The 26,233-nt window shown below is 44.8% G+C and overlaps 1 protein-coding gene across 1 annotated transcript in view; it reads left to right on the plus strand.

Annotated features, from left to right (window-relative positions):
• The window catches only part of Mcph1 (microcephalin 1), a 255,579-nt gene that overhangs the window by 110,951 nt on the left and 118,395 nt on the right, over positions 1–26,233 (plus strand). The window contains exons 12-13 of the mRNA XM_029480675.1: positions 9,353–9,390; positions 11,546–11,708. Of these exons, the coding sequence (XP_029336535.1) occupies positions 9,353–9,390; positions 11,546–11,708 (201 nt within the window). The remainder of the gene's footprint in view (positions 1–9,352; positions 9,391–11,545; positions 11,709–26,233) is intronic.

The following is a 26,233-nucleotide window of genomic DNA, read 5'->3' on the forward strand; positions in this document are numbered from 1 at the left end:
TGCCTCTCACAGGTGCTCCTTTGATCTTGAAAGCATGGCACCTAGTGTCTGACCTAGGACAGCTGTTTATACAAGCAAATAAGACTGTGCTCTTCAATGCACTCTGAGTTTATGCTACCACTCTGGCACTAGAAACTGCCTTTGAGTTAACCTTGACATCCCAAGAGTATCCCAGCTTGCAGTAGCCACGAGTCTTCAAATTGAAGGACAAAATTCAGTGTGCTACAATAAAGAATAACTTATTTAAAGATTAAATACAGAGAAACTAGGACTTCCTCCATCCNCAGATTATGTATGGCAGGTTAGAAGAGTCAGGTGTGTGTGGTGGAGGTGGGCTTGATCCATGATCAAACCCTTCACTTCCCAGATATGTTTCCCATAGGGACTTCTATTGGAGGGTTGAAAGCAAGCAGATACAGCTTTCTTGAGGTTGCACTGTCATCTAGAGGGGGTTGTTGAACCAGGGTCAGACAGTCAGAGTAGGAAAGAAAGACACATCAGGATGCATCTTAGCAGGGTAGTCACCACAAGGAGGCTGTGTAAGACAGACATCTTGGGCCCAAACTCAGATCCTAGGTGAGATTATAGAACTAGAAACAGGGATGTGGAGGGTGGGTGAGGGAGGCAGTAGAGCCCTGTTTCTTTATTTAAAACAAAACAAACTATAAGAATAGATTCCAAGGCAATATGTAGTTTTAAATATGTCCCTTATGTAGTACAGTGGCATGCACACATGCAAAAAAAANCAGAGTTAAAGAGTTTTGATTCCAAAATCTCTGTCATGGATCAGGCATGATTATGGTAGTACAAAACTGCATATCTACTTCTTAGTAGCATGAAATTTTTATTTGCTTCAAACTCAAAGCAGACAAGCCGAAAGATCTCTCAAGCCAGACTCTCTGTTATTTTCACAGTGGAGACAAGATCTCTGTAAACATCCATCCATTTAGAGAGAGCACCACACAGTCAGAGCATGAAACCAACAGAAGCTGGCACCAGACTCAATAGAATTGAAATCAGGTTCCTACTGAGACACCATCACTCACAGGGTCAGTCCCTGGATTCTTTGGCACNTCCCTATGTCTCCAGGGATGCACACAGGACTCCTGTGTTCCCTTTCCTAGATGTGGCAGCAGGGCCAGGTCCCTGTACCTACCCCGGGAGAGACAAAGCGACCATCCATCACTCTGTTCAGACTGGTGTAATGGGGGGATCCCCTCATGAAAACTGTAGGAAAGGGATAGAAGGAGCCAGGGTTTTAGAGAGCAGCCTATTAGTTTATCTCACAGGTATTATGAGGGCACATGGCAGTGGACTTCTAGGTCACCAAAGAAGATGTGGGGGGGTGGGTGTTATTTTTGACTCTGAGAGCAGGGAGTCTTGTTAGAACACAAAAGGTGTGGGGGGTGGAGGAGAGANTTAAATTATCATTGTTATTTTCATGGTGGTACATGACTGGTAAAGTTTAGCTTTGTCATAGAGAATCGGCTCCCTANAAGATCAGAACGGGTATTATAGCCATCTATAATATTAGATGTGTCCTCCTGGTCCTTTCTCATAACACTGAGCAAAGTTTTCTGATTATAATTAGATCTTTGCATTATAACTGTTACCTTGCACCGTGGCTCTCATTTGGCAGCATCGGATTATTGTCATTGAAGAGAATCAAGCACCAAAACTCACTCANCTTCTATATCTGTTTTTGAAATCTCATACACAGACAAAGTTATATGGGCACGACTCAAATTCTTGTGGAATTATACTGTGAAGATACATATGAACACTTTAAATATGATTATTAACTTTGTAGCACTTGGGAATAATTCNTTCAAGTGGCTCTCAGTTAAGACATCCATACAAAGAAAGGTCAGGTGGCCTGTCATTTGTAAAACGGGCACTGCAAAGCCCTCCTGGAGTANCGAATTCAGCCGTTTCCTTGTACTTNGTCATTTTGTGTAATTGACTCTGGTGAGTTGTCCTATTCTCCAGTCACGTCACCTAGAGAAGTTTCTGCTGCTCCTCCACAGAGCTTGCTGATGACCCACCAAGGTCAGGGGGCTTCTCCTGCCCTCAGAGCTTCCCATGAGTGAGGCTCCTTCCTGAGAGAAGCTGGCAGTGGGTAGATAGCAGGGAAAGAGCATGTGTGTGTGTTGGAGGGCCAGTACACAAGTGCCACACATGATACGAAACTCAAACAGGTGTGGGGTTGTTAAAGCTCAGAGCACTGTGGCCGGAGGAAAGGAAACACTGGAGGAGGCNGGGCTATGCAAGGGCTTGGTCAGCCTCCCAGCTTGGCCTGAGGAAACTCTGAGTTCAGACTGGCTCTGCTGTCACCATGGTGATTGACTTACAAGGCACGGTGTCCATCAGTTCAACCATTCTTTCTTCTTACGGAGCTAATACCATCTACAAATCGTGACCTTGTTGATTTTCTTTTAAATATTGATGGGCAGAGGTTGAGGCAGGATGGTAGCTTTCAAACTCCTGTGTTTTTTCAGCTAAAATACTGAGTTCACCATGTTGCAAATAAAGCCCTGGACCCACCTTTCCAAGACACAGTCTCTCTGTGATGCTGAAGAGTTTGGCCAAAGCCCAGGGAAGGTTCTAGAAACACCCACTAATTGGGGGCCCAGTTTTGGTCCTCAGCTTTTCTTCCCATCACTTAACTGAAGGAAGAAGTTNTAAGGACACAGAGGATGGGTAAGGGCAAAAGAAGATGCAGCTGGAGGTTATAGTCTACAAAACGGTTTCTGTTAGGGCTGAAGAGATGGCTCAGCAGTAAAGAGCACTGGGCTCCTCCAGAGGCTCCAGGTTCTATTCCCATCACCCACATGGTGACTCATAACCATCTAAAACTATAGTTCCCGAAGATCTGACACCCTTACCTGTCCCCTCTAAGAGTATAAGATGTACACATACGGGACACAGCCATGCATGCAGGCAAAATATGNACATGTTATATAAAGTGAAAGATATTTTTATTATCAAGTACCTCTTTAAGATTTTTATGTAGGGAAGAGAGGTGGCTCAAGAATGAAGAGGACTTGCTGCCCACGAGAGGACAGTCCTTCAGGCGCTCATAATGTAACTTCAGCTTCAGGGATCCAGCGTCCTGAGTGTTCGTGTGCACGCGCGCACACACACACACACACACACCTCTTTAAAGAAATAGTTTTGTTTATGCCTCGCAGAAATGCATCCCACTGATTTTGAGGCATTTAAGGTCTCTCTGTAAAACACCCCATAAAGTGAGCAATTCTGCTTAGATGAGCTCTTTGCAGTGTGGCTCTGGTCACGTGTTCAGGGGGAGCATTCACCTGTCTTTCCAGCGTCATAGTTCCAAGTCAGCGGCCTTCCAGCCTGTGGATTAGGATGAGCTTGCTGGTCCCCCTTCATGTGACCCAGCCTTTTCTCTAAGTGGCTGAACTTCTAAGGCCTCTAATGGATCCCGCTTAGATAATCATGGGCTGTAATCCAGGCCTGGACCTTGTCCAGTCCAAACATTNCTCAAATAAACTCAAAGTACAAGCCTGTGGATCTTGAAACCAAGGAAGGACTACCCTGTGACTCGGGAACAAAGCTTAGCAGGTACAGTGGCCTAGAAGGTGCTTTCATGTGATCACACAGTGGTCCAAACCGATAGATAAACTGAACCAAACTTAATCAAATTGCAGTTTCTAAGTTGGGCAGCCAGGTTCAGAAACCTGATCCAGGACTCGGCAGGCAACATCTGGGGCCAGAAATCAGAAGAGACATCACCAGCCTGATGGGTCTAGTTTGGCATTTCCCTCATCTTAAAAAGGCCTGATCATCTGCCCGGCTGCCTGCCAATGACTAGAACCTGCCGCTGGGCCCAGCTGGGACTGTTTAACACAATGTTTATCACTAAGGCTTTTGCTGTTTTTAGACACTAAATTATAGTTTATAGTGTAAAGATTACAGGTACTGAGGCATCCTTAGACCTAATTTTCTATGACTTAACAGCTAACTTATTAACAAGCTAGTTCCTCTCCTCTTCCTCAGAAGAAACTAGGTTCCNTTTANATAGGGCATCAAATGACCAAACCAAACAGCCAGATTCCCGCACATTGCTTTCTCATCAAAGGCTAGTAGAGAACAAAATAGAAAATGAGAAAAATTCTTAGCAGAGTTTTAGAGACTCAGCCTAAAAAGCCAATGAAAGATGTGTCTTGGTCTGCGCTGCCTGGGGTACACTGCTCTGCTGTGGGGTTCACAGGCTTCGCCCTGAGCAGAGTAGGTCTGCTGGGCATTTCAGGAGACTCTCAAAACTGAAACAATTATTTTTTAAGGCATAGGAATGACTCTTGCACTGATATAAAATTAATATTTGACACATTCATTTGTGAGGGAATCAGAAAGCCCTTATCTCCTATTCAAAGGAGAATAAACAGAGGGGGTGGGGAGGGAGAGGGAGGGAGGAGATAGAGATAGAATTAATGTCACCCTTAGGTCCTGGGTTGTGAGTCACCTGCTTAATTCAACCTTCCACTCCCCCTTAGTCCCATAAAGCTGACCTGATGCCAGGAGAACACGCGTGACTTAGAGGAGAGCATGTCCTGCTTCTCTGCACACTGGAAGTGTGTGTGTGTACAAGCCACATACCCTGGACTCGTGACCAATTGCCATAGTATACCCATGTTTTACCAAACTCTTTCCTTTCAGTCTGAGAAACCAAGTCCATTGGCCACGATAGAGTTCATGGCTTTCTTCTGGTGGCCACCCTGTCTTTGTCTGTGCTCCTCTCACACTCTGTGGGCCTCAGCCTGACTTTTAAGATGATTTTTAGATTATCACGCATGTTGAAATGGGTTTGCTAGTAGTTTCCCCACTGGAGGAGTGTGTCAGTCAGCTTCAGTTAACTGTTACAAACTACCTGAGCTTGCTATCTTATGAAGCTTGGGTGATCAGCTGGCCATGTTGCTTTGTCCTCTGGTGATGATGCATCATGGTAAGAGATTGCAGCAGAGCAAAACTGCTCATAATTTTGTGGCAGGGAAGCAGAACTCTTTTGTGGGGGAGGAGAAGTCTTATAGAACACACACACTCATACCACACACACAGAGGACCCCCTTTCCCCACTGTCCTAAAGACCAGGCCTATGTCTTAAAGGTCCCATCACCTCCAACATCAGCATATATAAGGTCCCATCACCTCCAACATCAGCATATATAAGGTTATTGGACCTTGAAGACTTAAATTATAGTGGCGCAAAAATCAGTTGAAGCCCTACTGGGTGGACATCTCATGCCCATAAACAATCATCTTACGTGTTATGCAATTGTTCCTTGTCCTGTTGCTATGACAAAACACAGAACAGAGCAATGTCAGGAAGGAAGAGTTCATCTGGGCTCCCAGTCTAAGGGTGCCGCCCATCACGGCGGGGCGCACAAGGCAGCAGGAGCATGAGGCAGCTGTGAGCGTGGTGTCTGCAGTCAGGGCCAGGGAANGATGAACACTGGCAAGGCTTGCTTCCTCTTTATGCAGCCTGGCCTCCATCCCCTGGCATGGAGCTGCCTGCATTTAGGTCTTCCAGCCTCAGTTCACTTAACGTAGGCAGTGCTTCATAGCCTAGTCCAAAGCTTGGCTCCATGGTGACTCTAAGCCCTATCAAGCTGCCAATCAAGATACCTGTTGCATGTTACACTCAGATCTTACCTCCAGCTCTGAGTTTGGCAGCTGCCAACTTGGCAACCATGTTGACTTTGTCACACAGCCGCCTGTCCTGCCATCTTTCAGCGGCTCCATCTCTTTAAATCACTTGTAGCAGTAACAGGTACCAATACCTGTCATGTTCTTTGGAGACCCACTGCTTGGTGAATGGGAGGAGTCACCAAGATATATCTCCAAGTCTCTCTGTGTGCCATGACCTGTATAGCCAGATAAGTGGGTTTGCTGGCTTTCTTTGTAAGTCATTCTCTGCCTTTGCTCATTATGCCACATAGCTGTGGCACCTTTTAGGACAAACACAAAATGTTCCCTAAATCTTACCTTCCCACCAGCCACCAGTGACGACTAAGCCTCCAGCTCCTTCACAGTCCCCTCAGGCTGGTTTTGTACTGTGTGGGTTTTTAAACAGCTGATGGAATAGGCGTCACGTGTCATCTCAGTGGGACTTTAGTGGTGTTAACCCAGTCACTTGGATGTCTAACATTCCTATTTGACGGACATCCCCTCCTTTTCTTTGGAGCCATATCTCTCCAAGCTGCTTGCTTGCTTTTAAAATTGAGGCTTTGATGTTTTTTTATACACTTCTTTTTTATATGTATTTTTGCCTGTATTTATTTCTGTGTACATACCACATGTGTGCCTGGGGCCTACAAGGTAAAAAAAGGGCATAGGATCCCCTGGAACTGGAGTAGCAGAGAACCTGGGTTCCCTGGAAGAGCAGCTAGTGCTCTTAACCAAGGGGGCATCTCCCAGTCTTTTTTTTTTTTAACATTGAGTTGTCAGAGAGGCCAGAGATTGACATTAGGTGTCTTCCTTGACTCCTCTCTGCCTTGTATGTAGAGACAGGGTCTTTCATTTGTGCCTAGAGCTCAGTGATTCAGCTAATCTACCTACCAACTTGCTCTGGCCAGCACCTCTGGCTTCTGACCAATGGGGTTACAGATGGTCACCCAGTATTTGCTTGGTTTCCTGGAGATCTGAATTCTAACCCTCACACTTTCACAGGTGCTCTACCCTCTAAGCCGTCTCCCCTGCCCTTCAAAAGCATTTTGAATTTCCAGTGGACAATATTGTGCCACCCGTTGAATTTATTCTGTGTTGTTCTTTTCTATTTGCTGTCAGTGGGAACTGCTTTCTTAATATTCTTTTCTGATCGTTCCCTACTAATTTGTAGAAGTATAACTGTTTTTGTGTGTTGATCTTATTTCTTGAAGCCTTCTTGAATTTATTTACTTCTCGTGGTTATTTTTATTGAAAATCCAGGAAAAAAAAAACAACCCTTGTAGAATCCAATCTGAGGGTGGAAGTGGTTTTATTATTTGCTTTCCAGTTTTAGTCTCTTTTATTTCTCTGTCTTGATTGTCTGGCTGATGCAGTGGTTTAGTTTTTGAGCATAACAGTTCATCTGGGGGTTAGAAACTACCCCAAAAGGACCCTGGGAATCGCCAGCCATATGCCGACGTGGCTGGTATGTAAACCCATGTGGCAATCTAGACAATGAGCTTGTGACTGAAGAGAACCTGTGGTGGGCAGGCAGTAAGGAATATGGGGTGTATGTGTTTGGGGCAGTGGGGAGGTGCCCAGCATCTGTTTGTCAGGCCCCAACAGGGTAAAGACAGCTTGTTCCCTGCTGCTGTGCCCTGGAGCAATGAATGCTGTCCCTGGCCTGTGGCTCCCTGGACTGTTCCACCCCTGCTGTGTCAGAGATGACAGTAAAAGCCAATGTAGGGTCAGCCAGAATCATGTTGGATGAGTGGAGTCTCCCATATCCATCCAGGCCTTGAATCTAGAACCAATCTAGACAGCTGTGCTTTTGTCGTTGCGTATGNAGGCAGGCGGATTTCTGAGTTCGAGGCCAGCCTGGTCTACAAAGTGAGTTCCAGGACAGCCAGGGCTATACAGAGAAACCCTGTCTCGAAAAACAACAACAACAAAAAAGTGCGGAAGGGGTTAACAGTAAAGTATTACAGGAGGTTAGCTAAAAGCATGGGAAAGTGGTTCTGTTAACGAGCATCCTTGGGGTTCTTCCTCTGCATATCTTTTAGATTCATCTTCCCTCTGTGTTCCTCAGTCTCCATCTTTCCCAAATGTACAGTGTCTAGTCTTCAATGTGTCCCCTTCAAGGAGTGTCCCGTCATCAGTGTGGTTTCTCCAGTCAAGAAACAATTGAGGAGCTAGAGAGATGGTTCAGTGGATAAGAGCACTGACTGCTCTTCCAGAGGTCCTGAGTTCAATTCCCAGCAACCACATGGTGGCTCACAACCATCTGTAATGAGATCTGATGCCCTTTTCTGTGTGTCTAAGGGCAGCTACAGTGTACTCACATACATAAAATAAATAAATCTTTTAAAAAAGGAAACAAATAAGCAAATGAGACTCCTCACTTCAGTTACAAAGGTATTTTGTATAGTGTAAATTCATATTTTAATCTTTTAAAAAAGGAAACAAATAAGCAAATGAGACTCCTCACTTCAGTTACAAAGGTATTTTGTATAGTGTAAATTCATATTTTGTGTAATGGGTAATGTAAATTCACACACTCCCACGGAATACACACTGTCTAAAAGGCAGAAAATTCTGAGAAACTTGTAGTGCACTCATGTATCTAAGCATATTTCCATAGCATTTACATTTTCTGTACATCGGACGTTCAGGGGTTGTTTTTCTGGTTTTTTAATAAAAATAACCACGAAAACAAAATAAATTCAACAAGGCTTCAAGAAATAAGATCAACATATAAAACCAGTTATACTTGTACAGATAAGTAGTGAGCAGTGAGGAAAGGAGACTAGGAAAGTGGTCCCACTGACAGCTCTTAGCTTCTGAAGTGGTGGGTATGTGCCTTTGTGTGCTCCAGTAGATGGTTAGTTACTGCTCTTGTCCTGGGAGGAGCAAGGTTTATCTTGAGCCCCACTTTGAAGGACTGGAGATGGGAAGCCAGGAGCTTGAGGAAACTCAGTGCTTTTGCTCTCAGGAAGCAGAAAGAGATGAGGGCTGGTACTCAGTTCTGTTCTGTTTATTCACCATCTAGGGAATCACTCACAGATAGGCCCAGACATTTGCTTCCACGTTTCTTCCACATTTTTGGAATCGACAACCCAAATTAAACATAACACTAACTAAAAATGTTGAAAATATCTTGTTGGGCAAGTTCTGGTAGTGCCCATTAGTACCGAGGAAGGAGAATTGTGAGTGCCAAGCCAGCCTGGACTACATGGCCCCTTGAACCCTATATACTGACACCCTGTCTCAAAAGCAACCACCACTGCTAAGTCCCTGCCATTTTCATAAAAGCAGATAGTAGTAGCCCAGGAATCTATAAGATGTGTGACATTTGCTGGGTCCTCCTGACCACAAATAGTACTGTACAGGGGCGTGTCTGAAACGAGGACATGGTTGACCATAACTTAGGAAGAACAGACCAGTCTTTAGAGCATCCTCTCACTCCTTCATAACTTTAAAGTGTGCACTTTGAGATTTCTTGTTGTTTTTTTCCAAGTGCTATAAAGTTCTTGTGTGTGTGTGTGTGTGTGTGTGTCTGTATGCTTAAATGTTTGTGTTTAAGTGATGTAACTGTTCGAAAAACTTATTAAAGTTCATTTCCGTAGGAGAGACATTTCTTATATTTTGACTGTTTTTTGTTCTTCTCTTTTGAAATCCATAGCCAACGAGAACATTGGTCATGACAAGCATGCCATCTGAGTAAGTACTTGTTGTTTTGATAACTTTCTATTGATTGCAAAATTTAGCCTTTTCTTGTATATACTGTAGGTCTTTGTGCCTTTAGGCCATCCACAGAACTGGACTGGGTTACTTTTACTCAGTGTAACTGGTATGAGGTTAAAAGATCACTGGAAATTAAAAATGTAGTTAAGTGTGGGCAGTCAAGCAAAAAGCTTTTTGGTCCTTTATATAGCATTAGGAGATTTTATTTTTTGCTTTCCATTTTGCTTGCTTAATTCCTAATGGTTCTGTTTGTCTACCCCTCACCCTATGAATGTTCAATAAACTGAGCAGTGCAGGTTGAAACATTTCCTTACCGATGATCTTAAAGGAACACTGTGGTGGGAAGCTTTCTCCATCTGGTCTAAAGCAGCTATCTCTGCATCTTGTTGAAGGGTTAATGGCCTGCTGGCGTACTCTTATCTTCTCCCTTAAACACTTAGCACAATAAAGAACATCCAACAAAAATATACAGTACTATATTCCTTGCAAAGGATTTTCAAATTTGTGTTTAAAGGGGAAAACCACATTTTATATATATACATATCAATCATAGGACTTGAGGTTTTAAGACTCTCATCAAAACATCGGTACACGTCGGTGAAAACACACTTGAGAAAGCATTCGAGGATAGAGCATTTTCTGTGGTGGGCCTTTTTTCTTNCCCAAGGTATGGAAACAAAAGCGCCGGTGCTTTAAACACTGTCTGTCATATATTGCAAAGGAGGACTCCTCTTACTTTTATTAATAACTTGTGATGTGCCACAGACACGTTAGTCTACTCTAGAAATACTGAATATGAGCATAATAAAGTCCTTGATTATTCTGTAAATTTAAAAAAAATGATAGCCAGTTATTTTTCTCATTAAAGGATTGAAAAAGAAAAGTTTTTGTTTTGGGTGCACAGCCCTCAGCTCCCTTCTCATCTTACATGTCTTGTGTATCTTAAGGAGACCTTGGACAGTCTGATTCCACATCCAATTAACAGGGCCATAAAAAAGCAGTTGTTCCCAATTAGCACATCCATGAGCTGCTGGTAGCTGCCAGGCTTGGAACAGAGAAGATCAGATATTCTGAAGTGAAGCTCTAAACTTAATCCTCTCTGAGATGCTAACAAGCACAGAGCCTCCAGGTTGGTTGAGGAGGGGCCATCTTGACCCACTCTGCAGAACCCTAAGATTAGACGTTGATGGAGGTCAGCCCTCCTCACAGGGAGGCTGAGTCCTTGAAGTGCTGTACGTGAGAGATAAGACATGGAGACAGTCCACAAACGTGGAGCTCAGCAGCCTGCCCACTGTGTGAGAGGAGAGAGGCACAGAGCATAGCACAGCCTAGGAGGCCTTGGTCATCGTTCCTGATTCACTGACGATTTCCAAACTATTCTGGAGCAGGGGGCCATGGATATCAGCAAGCACACTGTAACAGGAGAAGCAACAGATGAGAACTAAAGGCCTGTGTAAGGATGCTAGAAGAACATTTTGAAAACCAAAAAAGTGTTCCTGCCATTAAGAAAATGACAGGTTAAGGTGCTAGTGAGCTTTGGGAATTAAAGAGATAATTTGAGTCCTTTGTGTTTTTAATGGGAAAAAAAAAAAAACTGCATCTGACACTCTAATAATGTTACATTTTCAAAGTAAAGTAAGCAAATAACAATCTGTGTCCTGGGCTAGTGGGATTCTTGTAAGCAAAGGCTCTGCTGCAAGCCTAATGACCTGAGTTCCATCCCAGGAACCCTTGTGGTAGAGAGAAGGAAACTACCGTGACAGTTGTCCTTTGCCCGCCACACAAATGTCATCACACACGTACATACGTGTACATGCATACATACATATACATACAAAACATATGTATTTTAGAAGAGCATGCACACACTGGTCAAGTATGCACGAAGTACATAATCTGCTGTACAGACGGATGGCAGGAGCCTGGCTCCCAGTGCCTGAGCTGTTCCTACATAGCATGTGCCTGTGTGGACATCATCCGTAGGCTCATGCGCTTAGACTTGAGGTGTGAAGTGCTCCTGTTTCCCCAAACCCCATGTTGCACTGCAACCAAAATGAAGCCAGACTTCGAGCCTCTGTTTCTCTGATGGGCACGCAGCATGGCGGCTGACTGTTGACTCTCCGGTCCACAGGCAGCAGACCCTCATCATCCAGGTGGTGAGCACACTGAAAGGCTTTTCATTCTCACCCGAGGTCTGCGAGACCACCACCCACGTGCTGGTAGGGAAGTCTGTCCGTACCCTGAACGTGCTGATGGGAATTGCTCGCGGCTGCTGGATTCTTTCTTACGAATGGGTAAGCCTTCTGGTTGTCGTTTGTTTTAAAATGAGGTGGTCGCTAGATACTTTTGACCCGAAGTACCTACATACGCTTACGTGGACCAAAGTGCACCCTGTAGGCCCTTAGGTGTCCCTGAGAGCTGGGGAAGTTATTCTTCCTGCAGCCACACTGAGAGTCCCTTGGAGAGGGACGAGCTAGAGAAAGGCAGAAACCCTTAGGATAAACTCCCAGCCTCCGGAGAAAATGAGATCAGAACAGACTTGGACTAAAAACACACACTGGATTTTCTCACACGCCAGCGAGTGCTGCTGTGTGTTTGACTAAGGAGCGATGTGAACTATGCTCGTGATGGCTCAGAAGCCAAAAAAAGAAAAAAGAAAACTCCCGAGATTGTTTGCACAGATGGATTTGCTTAGGAGGAAACATGTTCCTCTAATCCTGTTTGGACATGTTTCACCAAGCACACATGGGTCCGTAACATGATTTGCTCTGCATTTAAGGCAGTCCTTAAGGATGCAGTATCCTTTTCATAATTGAGAAACGTTGCCGTGGTCTATCAGTCAGCGTGCTTGTCCTGTGATCCTGAGCCGAGGGGTCACTTGGAAGCCCACCAGCTCACTGCTAATGGGAGCAGCAGCACTGCTTACTTACTAGTGTTATGATGACGCCGCCCACGGTCCTCTCTCCTCACCCAAGAATGCACTACATTAATACTGGGTTAATTTAATCCTGTAGGATTATACTAAGAAAACAAGCTACAGATGTCCGCCTAAGAATGGCTCTAGTCTCTTTCCTGTGTCATAACCCACAGGTCTCTGTTACATAAAGGTTAACAGGGGTTGAGAAGAGGCGAGATTGCTAAAGTGCTTGCTGCACATGAAGACCTGGGTTCAAATCCCAGGGCCCCTCCCAAAACTCCTGGTCTGCTGGCATGAACTTGTCATCCATCCCGCCCCTGCACACAGGTTACAGGCAGGCAGATGCCTGGGGCTGTCAACCAGCCAGCCTAGCATGATGAACAGATAGATCCCAATTGAGGGATAGTGTCTCAGAAAACAAGGTGGGTGGTTGCTGAGGAAGGGCGCGAGGCTCAACCTCTGGTGTCCGCACACATGTGCACACACAGGGAAAAATGCAGAAAGGCTTATGAGATTTCTGTTTAAAATTATGACATGCAAAAGAATGAAAGTATTATGTTCTGTTCTGGTTTGGTTTGGTTTTTTCAAGACAGGGTTTTTCTGTATAGGTAGGTCTGACTGTCGTAGAACTTACTCTGTAGACCAGGCTGGCCTCAAACTCAGAGATCCGCCTGCTTCTGCCTCCGAGTGCTGGGATTACAGGCATGCACTACCATGCCTAGTTGAAGTGAGTCTTAAAAGGTGGTGTTTTCAGAGGCCATGGTTGCTTTACCTAGTTACATCTGAACACTGCCTCTGCCTGTCTGTGAAATACCACCTAATCACTAAGCTTCAATAACTGGATTCCCTGTTTTGTTTCTAACTAAATATGTCTTCAGCACTTCATCTTTCAATCCCTCTTCCTTTCATGTTTCAAAAGGAAACATGTTTCTCTATAGACATACGTATCCATACTTACTGCTGTGCCAGTCTGTTCTCCTGGGCGTTGAGCTGCCAGGAGAGACCAGATGAGGGTTTGGGATACTTACTGTATGCTTAGAGAAAGACACTTGTAGGTGAGGGGCACAGGAAAGGAACTGCTGGCATCCCCACTCCATGGCGTAGTTACAGAAGAGTCCAGAGCAGAGAGAAAGAGGAGCCAACTGGACATGGCTAGGGGCTCTGTCCTTCAAGAGAAGGGAGAATAGGGGAAGAGGGAGAGAGAGAGTAGGGGAAGGAGGAGGAGGAAGAGCACAGAGAGGGAGCAAGAGGACAGCAAGAGATAGAGGGAGACTGTGGGAGTACTGAGAATACAGGATGAGTATCTGGANCAGGAAGGATCCTAAGGTGTGGGCTTTGAAATATTAACACCCTACTTGGGAATAGGNACTAAAGGACCCTCACTCTTTGCTCCATCTTTATCCCTTTAGAAGGTTAGTCCGTGATCATTGTGGCAGGGAGCAGACAGGCATGACACTGGGCCAATAGCTGGGGGCTTACATTATGATTCCCAGATATCGGGGAGAGAGAGAGAGAGAGAGACCCTGAGACTGCCATGGGTGTTTGAAACCTCAATGCCTGCCCCTAGAGACACACCCACTCTAACAAGGCCACACCTCCTGCTTCTCACCCAGTTCNGCTAATGGCACCAAGCATTCAAACACAGGATCCTCTGGGGCCATTCTCTTTCCAACTGCCATTGTTGCTACCCGCCGCCGGTCACCATAGTTTTATATAAGAGCAGTGCATAAAATAAGTCATCATCATGGGACTCCTTCCTATCCTACAGCTCCCATAAGCTTTCCATCCTCTCTGCTGTGCTGGTCCCTGGCTCTTGCAGAGTGTGGTGTAGAAGCCCAGCACCCAAGTCTCTGTGTNAGCCTTCCCTGTCCACGGCAGACCAGTCCAAGGAGTCTTTAGAAGGTGATTTGACCTCACCCAGCGTAACGCTGTTAGCAAATTCCTCACTAGAGCCTGTGACTTAACAGCTGGGGATTTCTGCCCTGGGTTACAGAACCAGGTTTGAATTTCTTCTCACGGAGCAGGCCTCATATTCCATCCAATACTTGGGCTCTCTCAGAGCCTTCAACTACCGTGTCCCAGCAAGCAGTCCCTGTTTGGTTTGAGAGCACTATTCTGGGGGGCTTCATCTCACGCATAATGAAAATGATTGCTGTGCCAGCAGCCGCTAGCCCAGCACTGTGTAGCATCAGTGTCTGCCACATNGAGCAGATGTCTGTCCCTGTAACTGACAGCTGCCAGGTCCTCTCCTTCTCTACCACGGCTGCAGCGTTCCTTAATGTTGAGGGTATGGGGGTTTTGCTTTGTTTTTTGTTTTTTTCCTTTTATTTTTAATTATTTTTTTATTTTATGTATATGAGTACGCTGCAGCTGTCTTCAGATACACCANAAGAGGGCATCAGATCCCATTACAGATGGTTGTGAGCCACCGTGTGGTTGCTGGGAATTGAACTCAGGACCTTTGTAAGTGCTNGTGCTCTTACTGCTGAGCCATCTCTCCAGCTCCTGAGGTTATAAGTTTTTGTATTGGATCCTTGAGAGATGGCATGAACCTTGCTGTCAGAGGACCTCAAACTCTGCGGTCCTTCCTCTAACCCCATCTCTAGTGCAGTTGGGGGATTCTTAAAATATTCCCTTTGGCTAGTATGAGAAACTTAGCTCCAAGGAAAACATTTCTGAGAATGTTTTTATTTCAGGGTTTGTGTAGTGTTCTCGGGAAATCTCTGTGAAAGACCATTGTAGCAGTCCTTCAAAGTCAGATGGCTGCCTGTGGCCAGTCAGTCACAAAAACTCTGATTTTGTAAACCAGTTTAGTACGGATTTTTGCCTAATCTTTATTTCCCCATTTGAGCACATGGGTAGTGATGCCTGTGTGTTCACAGAGCACTAATTTCCCTGGTGTTCACTCTGATGTCTGGAAAGACAGTTATCCTTGTTTTTCTGACTTCATGACAGAATTGCCTGGCAGATAAGTAGGACAGAAAGCCGTGCCTGGCCCTGCTCGACCTGGGAAACCCGGAGTACCACATCAGAAAACAAGCTCTTCTGACAGAGTCTCCATCTGGACTCAGGGTCTGTTAAACATACTGCTTGCTGTAGGAGTCATCAAATACCCGTCACCTTGTCGTGACTTGCTTAGTGTGTCTCTTAGTCTCTGACTCCTCTGCAGCCTGGCTCTGCCTTTTCATCACTTGTGGTCACTAAGAGGCTAGCAGAGCGCCCTGTGACCCAGCCCCTCCCTCATCCAGCTCTGTCTCCAGTCAAAAACAGCCTGGCAGCCACAGAGAATTCAACCCCTTTTCATATTATACAAATGTCATCTCTAAACATCTCACAAACAAAGCTTGATAAAAGCCTTTTAAAAGTTAAATCTGCTGTAAATCCAAATATTTCTACAGGATCTTAAGGAGCTCACTATAAATAATCAAGTGCTTCCTGATTCAGGAAGAACGAAATGAGTTCCTGCCCTAGAATGGTGCGGGCAGGCCCGGGCTTTCTCCCCTTGGCTCGCTGGCATCAAGAATGGCATCAACTGTAGAGAGCAGAGCATGTCACTCACGTGTGCTCTGCACCACTTGCTTCCAAGTCCTTCCCAGTGCTCATCGTAGAGCCTAAGCTAGGTCCAGCCAGAACCAGATCTGCCTCCCGCTTGATCAGTACCTTACACTCCCTTCCAAAGACTGCTCAGAAATCAGCATCATGAAACGACCTCTCGTCGTGAACCTTACATTAATAGATTCTAAGGATAACTTTTTAGGCAAATCACAGTTGCTCTATCACATTCACATCCAGACTTTCTGCTTTATCTCCTCCTGCTCCTCTGGTGGGCAGCTGTGTACAATCTTGGGTTAGCTTGGCNATACCCGGNAAGTAGGGACGTCAAGCTCCCAGGGATCTGTCTGAGTGGCCTCAATCCAGAGAGATTTCACCCCTGCTATCGGTTATGGCATGAGAGCCTGCAGGCTACAGAGCACTTGCTATGTGCCCACTCGCTGGTTTCTTCAGAGCACTTTGCAACATAGAAACTGCACTTCTAAACACATGTGCAGATGAGGATGCAGTGCTTATCTGACNTGAACGTGGGTCTTTGAGACACCCTTGGTCAAGGCATTGTCCCAAGGCAATGGCCACAGTCAGTTAGTTATCTTACCATATCCCTGCCTTATAGATTCTTTCTACGGGGGTAAAACTGTAGAGTCTGCCTGTTTTTGTCCCTTGTGGTATACCCGAGAACTTTTTCCACGGAGAACTGGCTATGGACCACTACATAAGGATTCTGTCTGGAGCCCTTCCCTAATCCTCTGTCATCATTTTTGTCCCTCTGGCAAGATCCTAGAGTCCTTTTCCCACACTGGAGGCACAAACTGCCCTTAAGAACATATTAAAAACACAACCACACAATCCCCCTGGAAAATGCGGGCCTTGGCACTTACCTTGATGAGAACAGTGGGAAAACGTATCTGGGAGGGATGGGGGGGGGCGCCCTCTGGAGTCAAGGCTGTTTTTTTCCCAGAGAGAAGACACCATGAGCCACCAGCACCACAGGCTTCACCATGGACAAAAAGCTCTGCCACCATTGTCTCTTTCTATAAGGTGATCAAGGGCCAAGAGTAGCTTCACAGGTCACTATGAGAAAGGATGGGAAGCCACTCAGACTAGGAGGTAGAAGGCTTTTGTCTTCCTGTCCTCCGCTCCAAATGGGTTTCGGGGAGGCCAGAGCAGAAGCAGAGTAACCAGCAGCAGTGGGTAGGATAATCCAGAGAGAAACCCCCGTGGCCATGACAAGGGCTGCAATAGTGTGTGTGGGTAGGTTAGAGAGAGCTTGTCTGCAGCCTTTGGGTGCAACAGATTTGATAATGCGTGTTATATGGGAGTAGAGGGAACAAGGCGACTCAACCTACAGTTTTACTGGTGACAGCCATGCAGTTCTACATAGGAATAGTGAGAGAGAAAAGCATGGACAGGCCAAGATCAGGTATTCAAGGAGAGAGAGAGANANAGAGAGAGAGAGAGAGAGANAGAGNGAGAGAGAGCGANCGAGAGAGAGAGCGCCCACATGCATGCNCATGCATGTGTGAGTTGGGTATAATAAAGTGTCACGGGATGATTATATAATGAAGATCAAGAATAAGAGTAGGCCTTAGGCTGGACCAATCCTAAGGAACCCAGAAAGATGGACAGGAGCAAGCAAGGATATGGTGTTGCACGTTGTAAACACACTCACTTTTTCACACTAGGGAAAAAGTCCTGGATTACAGTTAGTTTTAAAGTATAAGTTTCTGTGTCAGGCAAATAGTTTCAAAGAATTAAAGCAAGAATCAGTAAATAGGGGCACTCAGCCTCACTCAGCTTGTCTGTGACATAATCGGGGGCTTAGGTGCCAACACTGTTTCTCCTTTGCCACTAAATCTGGATGCTGGGTCAAATATCCGGGGCTTGGTTCTCCTTGCTTATGAAGGAGAACTCTGGGACATCACCTCCACGTTCAAGTGGAACCTAAGTTCAGAGCTCACTTTTAGAAAATGTGTTAGTGAGCTAGAGATGGCTCAGCATTAGGAGCGCAGGATGCTCTTGCAGAGGACACGGGTTAAGGTCCCAGCACCTACACAGTGGCTCCCAACCATCTGTGACTCCAGTTTCACGCAGTCCAGTGACCTCTTCTCGTGTCTGCTGGCACCAGGTATGCACGTGGCACACATATGTACATGTAGAGGATTACTTACAATACAAGAGATAACACTTCGGATAGCATCCTCACCTTCCTTTGTTGCTTCTTTGTTGCAAGTTCTCAAATAATTTCTTACTCCTGCTCCTATCTCATTGTACCAGGATTTAGCCTTGAGCCCCATGGTTGCCATGGAGTGCTGAGCTATATCCACAACCCAATCTCTGATGGCTCGATCAGTCTTACTGTTGGTAATAGCATGGAATATTTTATCCATTGGCATGCGATGGAAAATTCACCCATAATTTGGCTTAATTGGAACTTTCCAACAGCTGTCTTTCGCCATCTGTCATTCAGTTCCTTCCCAGTGATGCTGGGAGGCTGTCTGCTGTCCACACTTTCAGGGTTTCTGAACTTTATCCCCAAGCTAAAGCAGGCTGCCAGGGAGCATTATACTTGAACTATGCTAGTCCGACCTGAAGTGCTGCTGCAGTGGAGGAGACTTGAGCGCCCACATCAGCTCCGAGGAGAGCTGATAGAGAGACACGTGGCTTTCAAAGGCATTTGTACTACTTTTCAAAACTATAGTTGACCACTTCACTCACTTTCCTGTGTGATACATTTCATGCCTATTCTTATAGTGCATTCAGAGAAAATAAGTGTTATGAAAGAAAAAAAATAATAATAACATAATAATAACTTTTGCTAGAGAAGAAGGAAGGGACCCCAGGTTAGCTTGTCCACGAAGTTAGAGCAGCCTGGAGTGTGCTTCGAGTAACCCTCTGCCTTTGCGCTTTCCAGCTGGTTTTGTTTTCTGCATGTCTCTGCTGCTGTGTTAACATTCTGCACACCTAATAATTTATCAAGCTCTGGCCATCTCCAGCAATACACAACTTTAGGGACCTGTCCTCAGCATTGCCTCCTCTTCTGCCCAAACTGCCACAGAGTACCACCCCAAGCAAGCAACTACAGCATCACCGCAATGTTCCAGGAGTCATTTTCCCTTGAGTATTGTTGAGTAACAACAGAACAATAGAAAGAGCATACATGCAGTGGATTCCACTCATAGAGTGTTTAGTTTTTGAGCACTCCTGACTTTCTGGCACTTGAAGCAAAATATTGACTTCAGTTGTGTAACTAAAACAGTATTTTGCTTCCTACCCTTTGCCATGCAACCATTCTCCCATTAAACCACACCCCTCAGGACCCTTAAAGAGAAATTTGTTACATGACTTAGAGGTCCTCATACTCTCCTTGGCACCCGATCAGACACGGGGCCCAGTGCCTATTTTCTGAATGATTAAATGAAAAGATGCATGGCCTATTTTTTTTATAAATTGGAGAACTTTAGGTTCTGTCACACCCTAAGTTGCCAAACTACCTATGTAATTAGTATCTCTCTTATTTAAATTCAGTAAAGTATGTGCTAATTTTTAGAAAGTAGGATAAACTCCAGTGTTTCCTTTAGTAACTGTAGTTTTCAGAGCGTTGCCTTGTTGGTCACAGTAACTTGTGCTTTGGTTTCATACTGTGAAGTGATGTTTCTGCTATTTATTTTAGTTACATTGGAATTTGTTATAGTTATTTCTTTGTTTTTATTCTGATAAGGAAAGTACGTGCTCATGCTATTTATAAAGATGTTTGGATTTGACATCCAAGTCCAGTGGTGAAATGCCGGGTCACCCTGGTCACTGCATAGCTTGTTGAAAAGTGGCTATGACTGAGCAGTTTAGTCTCTGGCTCTCAGAGAAACTCATTTTTATTTTAGTGAAATGGAAAGGACCAGGTCTAGCCCAAGTGCTCTATTCCATAGAGTTCAGCTCTTGTGAGACTGCTAAGGGATACGCAGGCATTTCCACATGTGGTTGGATACTCCTGGAATCCCAGCATGCAGGAGGCAAGAGGCAGAAAGGAGCCTGATTTGTGTGCAACTCAAACCATGTGAGACCCTGTCTCAAAAAAGTCACACACTCTGTCTGTGCTAGCTAGTTTTATGTCAGCTTGACACTAGCTAGANTTGTCTGAAAGGAGGGCAACTCAATTGAGAAAATGTTCCCTANAAATCTGTCTGTAGGGCATTTTCTTAATTAATGATTGATGCAGAAGGGCCCAGCTCATTGTGGGTGGTACTGCCACTGGGATGGTGGACCTGGACTCTCTAAGAAAACAGAATGAACAATCCATGAATAGCAAACCAGTGAGCAGCAGCCTTCCATGGCCTCTGTATCATCTCCTGCCTCAAGGTTTCAGCCCTGGTTGGATTCCTGTCCTGACTTCCTTCAGTAGTAGACTGCAATGTAGAAGTATAAACCAGATAAACTTTTTTCTCCAACTTGCTTTTGATGATGGTGTTTTATCACAGCAATAACAACCCTAACTAAGAAACATGCAAAAAAAAAAGTTATATNTCAGTATGGGAATTTATCTAGTGTCTGTCTGTCTGTCTATCTGTCTGTCTCTCTCTCTCTCTGTTAATATCTTCTTAAAAGGAGTGAGTTATTTATTTTGGATAGTGTGTTGTATGTCTTCGGTGTCTTAAATATCACTAAACTTTTAATTCCCTCCTTTTTTTTTTTCCTGTAATACCACAGTGTGGTGGTTTGAAAAAAAAAAAAATGGCCTCATAGACTTGTGCTTGAATACTTCATCCCTGGATGGTAGAACTGTTTGGGGAAGATTAGGAGGTGTGGTCTTTTCGAAGGAATCGTGCCACTGAGGGCAGGCTTTGAGGTTTCACAAAATAATACCATTTCCAGCGGACCTCTCTCTGCTTCCTGTTTGTGGATCAGGATGTGAGCTCTCAGTTACTGCCTCAACACTATGGCTTCCTGCCACGCTACCCCTGCTCCCACCATGATGATACACTTTCTCTGGGACTGCAAACCCCAAATCTCCTTCTACAGATTGTCCTGGGAGTGGTTTTTATCACAGCAATTGAACAGTTACTACCTGAAGTGGGGTGTTACCGTGACAGGCCCGATCATGCTGTCATTTGAAGTGATACAGAAGACTTTGAGGGGAAAAATAGCTGGTTAGTGGCATGCATGCTTTTAGTCTCAGCACTCAGGAGGCAGAGGCATGCAGATCTCTGAATTCAAAGACAGCCTGGTCTATAGGGTGAGTTCTAGGACAGCCAGGGTTATCCTGTCTTTAAAAAAAAAAAAAAGGAAGAGGAGGAAGAAGATGATGATGACACAGATGATGGTAACATCTGAGGTGATAAGGATGACAACTACTTTGGGACTTTCAGAGTAGAAAATCAGTTGAATGCACAATAATAGGCATTCTCTTATGTAGTTTACCATCCATGCAGAGAGCAACACAGACTATCAAGGCTCAGCTCAAGTTGTTTCAGAGGGAACAGTCCTCTCCAACTGGGTTAGAGATCATTCTTGCAATGCTTTGTAGTAAAGACTGTGGCTGTTTTCTGCTCTTGTCCTAAAAATCTGAGGCTTAGCTAAAAAGGACTAAGTTCTTTGGTGGAGGAGATTTCAAGTCAAGTGTGTGGNCCTATTTGGNCAGGGTGGGAAGGCATGGCCTCATTAGAGGAAGTATGTCACTTGGAGTCGGTTTCAAAACACACCTGCCATTCCCAGGGATCTCTTTCTGCCTCTCACTTGTGGATCAAGATGTGAGTTTCCAGATGCTGCATGAGCTGCCTGACCTCATTCCTTTTTTCCATCTTCATAAACTTCTGACTCTGCAAGCTCAAATTNACTTCAAAGTCACCTTGTTCATGGAACAATAGCAATAGAAAAGTACCTGGTACAGACAGATCAGAAGGTGCTGCATGAAATCTAGGTTCTGATACGGGTGACAGTGATCTAGATTATCTCCACAGATATCCATATGCCCAGTGTCATGATTAGACATCGGATAGGAAGGCACTGGAAACCAATTAGACATGTTGGGTCTGGAGAAGAGCTGTTTCCCAGTTNTGTCAGTGCCGTAGTTAGGGTTTCTATTGCTGCAGTGAAACACCATGACCAAAATGTTGAGGAAGAAAGGGGTTATTTGACTTACTTGCAGATCACCAACCAGCACTGTTAAGAAGTCAGGACAGGAACCTGGAAGCAGGAGCTGATACGGAAGCCATGGAGGGGTGCTGCTTACTGGCTTACTTCCCATGGCTTGCTCAGCCTGCTTTCTTGTAAAACCCAAGACCACAGCTCAGGGATAGCACCACCCACAATGGGCTGAGCCCTACCCCTACCTCCATTGATCACTAATTGATAAAATGCCTTACAGCTGGATCTCATGGAGGCATTTTCTCAACTAAGGCTCCTTGCTCTCTGATGACTCCAGCTAGTGTCAAGTTGATACACAAAACCTGCCAGTATGCTCAGTTACAGAGAGAGGCTGTTTCCCAGGTGATCTGCATCTGCCAGTTCTATTGGTCAGCACAAGCATCTGTGAGAGTTGGTGGCCTTCAGACCTTTAAGAAATGGTTCATGGTCCAGGGGATTCATGCTCACAGTTTGTGAGTCTTGGGTTCAACACTTCCACAGTCTCTGACTCATATTAGTTCCAGAGGTGACCTAGGGGCTCATCTTTATTCTCAGAAAGGCTCCAACTTTCACATGATAGTCTGCAAATGGATGGGTTTCATACTAACCTTATTCAAAGCCACTGTGTCCTTGGGGAAGCANTGACACTCCAACCCCTGGTTTGCTAATCTATAGCAGGTCAAGACTATCTATCTATATGGTGTCAGCAAATATTAGCNTGTAGCGTTATCATGCAAAGAACCTTGACACTTTTCTGGAGCATTGTTAAAGTCATAATTGGTAAAAACCCTAACAACCTTACACGAGGTCACAGGCCAGATGATGTTTTAATGATACCTCCATCATAGATGACTCCATGGAGATGAAGTCTGGTCAGTCATTGTCAGGATGGAGCTGGAGAGAAGACAGGGAAGACTTTGTGGGCATAGACAGGCCTTTGTCACAGTTTGTTTTTTGATGGAGGCAAAGGCAGGCAGATCTCTGAGAATTCAAGGCCAGCCTGGTCTGTATGTCAAATCATTGATACACAGTGAGACCCTGTCTCCAGAAGAAAACAGGGAAGGAAGTGCTGGAGGGATGGCTCAGTGCTTAAGAGCCCTGGCTACTTGACCAGCCGACTCTGGGTTGATTTNTAGCACCCACACTGACTCACACCCATCTCAAGCTCCTGTTCCACATGATCTCATACCTCCTTCTGGGTTGTCCTAAGATGCTGCACACACGTGGTGCACAGACATGTAGGCAAAGCACTTACGTGTACAAAATTTTAACATGAGTATTGAATATGTCTATATACAAGTTTTTTTCAGTAAGCTTTGAAACTAGAGGGGGGTGACAGGACAGTGTGGGAGAACTGCATGCATTTGGAAATATTTGCTATTATTAAAAACTTGCANNTGAAAACCTGTTCCAATGTGGCAGGCACTGCATCTACTAAATGGTCTTACTTGTACCTTTTAAAACAANTTATGGAATTATAGGAAGCATCTCTTGGTGTTGTGAGATAGGGTGGAAATGCATAGGNATAGCTTACTTTGGAACTAATATTATTGCCTTGAAACTCTGCCAAGTCAACTTGGGCTCTTTGGAAGACCAGACCTCCTGTTTTTTGGCTCCATAGTGCATAGGACATAAGTAACCATTTACTTTGTCATTAGAATTAAACTGTTGGTCTGTCTCTCTGTGTCTCTCTCCCCCTGTCTCCATCTTTTCCTCCTCCCTCCTCTCTCCCTCCCCACTTCCCTCTGTAATGACATGGGCACACTGTTCTACTAACTGCCTGGTTACTCTTCCATTGTTAGAAATGGGTGACACACATTATATATGTGAAGGATTAACTAGCTTGCCCTTTGTCCCAGGTTGTCTGCTTTCTCTGTGTTTAATCAGTTCTTTATACTGCCTATTTGGGGAAGAACCACAAACTTTATTCATTACCCTGAAANAGCTAAAATGATGTGCATAGTCCAGTTTGTCCTAACTTTCATTGTTTGAGAAAAATCACCATAATCATTAAGACTGAGGCTCTATGAGATCTGATGGGGAGATATTTATAATTTGAAATTTATGGGTTTAACAAGTAACAATGTACTTTCATTGTCCTTGAAAATACTGTGAATGTTTCTGTATGTTAAACCATAGTTGCTGGGGGAAGATATGTAGATAGATGATGGCAGAGACTGCCCTGCCACTGTTCTGGTCAAAGTAAATAAAAGACCATGTACGTTTCAGTCCCTGCTCTGTCTGTTGACAAAGTGGACATGAAGCAGACCTTGAATAGTATAAAGTTAATTAGGTTCCAGTGGATTAAATCTGTGACTCAAGTCTTCATCGGCTGTTTCATGCAGCTTATAAGAAACCCCCTCTTGCTCCTTTCTCCATAGGACCCTAAAGGAGCTCACAGTGCCATAGCAGCCCAGGCAGGCCTTCAGATCCTGTAGCTGGTGATGATCTTAGTCAACTTCTGATGCTCCTGCCTCCACCTCCTTNCACACATGTTGATGTTGTGCTAGGGACTGTCCCTAGACTTCCCTGCATGCTAGGCAACCACTCAACCAACTCAGGCTCCATCCTCAACCCGTGAAGTTGAATTTTTAAAAGAAGAGCTGAATATCTGTTCTTCCGTAAACAAGCCCCAAAATAGAGGTCAGGGAGGCTGGTTATCTGGAACTGTGAAATAAACTCAGTTTTTTTTATAGTACAGTCACAGTAAGTTTGGTCATCAAAATCTCGGCTGTTCATAAATGTTTCAGCATGACCTACAGCAGTGCTGTCAAGTGAGTTGAATCGGCTTCACGTTGTATTTCATGTCAGCACTTAATCATTGCCGAGTGGAGCTTTTAGCTTTCTCAAGCCCAACCCAAAAAAGTCTGTCTTTCAGATTAGTTCTTGCTGTCATACAAGGCCGATCCACCATCACTTTCAATTAAAATAATTTGCTGTTGTTTTTTCTTTAAAAACGTTTCTTGAGAAGTTAGACAGTAAGGAAGCTTTGCTTATGNTCNCTGCTTAGGAGATACATTGTGAGTAAAGATTGTTTGTCCTTGAGGTATTTTTGTAAGGCACTAAAGAAACAGAACTGGGAGCCATGAAAACAGTTCAGTGAAAGAAAGTGCTTCCTGGTAAGTAAGCCTGGCCACCTGGGCTCAGTCCCCGGGATCCACAAGGTGTCCTCTAATCATGGTGTTTGCAGACTTGTGAGTGCACAACTGTACAGGAATACACATGAACACCATTTGAACATCGTGGCTCCTAAACTGTCTAATGTTCTAAGATCCATAGAATTTCTGCAAGTTTCTTGATTTTCTTGAATTGATCATTTCAGTTGTTAGCGTCCGTAACAGCCTTCACCAAGCTTCTATAGAAGCATCTAAACTAACATTCATCTTTCCTATGTCTACACATCAGAGAGCCTTTAATTCCAGTGTCTTTGAGATGCTACTGTGACCTCCTTGGTTGCTCTGCCTCTCTCAGAACTCAGGCTCACAGGCAAATGTTTGATCCAGGCGTCCCACTGCCATGTCACCAGAATTCCCTTTTTGTTTGTTTCATCTGATTTTCCATACTGTGGCTGCTTTGCAGTCGGGGATGGGGGTGGAGCTGAGGGTACAGCTATACCCAACACAGAGCGAACAGAATGTATTAATGTAGCCTGGCTGGAGTCCTGGGTCCCCTGTAAATGAAAAGGTGACAAAGGCCAAATCTCAGTATTCCCATGCTTTTTTTTTTCCCCCCCTCGATAAGTGGCCCCAGAAAGACTGCCCAGTACCCACCTGAGGGCACTGTTCCTGTGTCCAGGGTGACATCTGTGTACAAGTTCCTTCCAAGCTCCATTGCCCTTAGAAAAGCCATGGCTTTGCCCTCATCTTGCCTCAGCAAAAGAGCTGCTCCTCTAACCTGCCCTCTTCCTNCAAGTTGCCTTTACCCCACTTTCTGCAGCTTTTGGGAACCTGCAGAAGGATTTAAATATTCCATTCCGTCTCCAGACACTTGAGTTTCTGCTTTCCCCAGTTGGCCACCATTCTTCCATCTGCTCTGCATTTCCCATGCATTTAGTTCCGCTGTCTCTTCTGTGTACCGCTTCCCTCCTTCAGTCCCCAGTGAAGCTAAATGTACACTTAGTTTACTCTAACAGCCAGATTTCAGCTGCATTTTCTTCATGATATGTAACAGTCATCTTCACTTGCTTCTAATAACAGCACCACTCTCTAGCTTCCCCGACTGCAGCCAAAT

This window comes from Mus caroli, chromosome 8, assembly GCF_900094665.2.
Source record: "Mus caroli chromosome 8, CAROLI_EIJ_v1.1, whole genome shotgun sequence".
Lineage (NCBI taxonomy): Eukaryota > Metazoa > Chordata > Mammalia > Rodentia > Muridae > Mus > Mus caroli.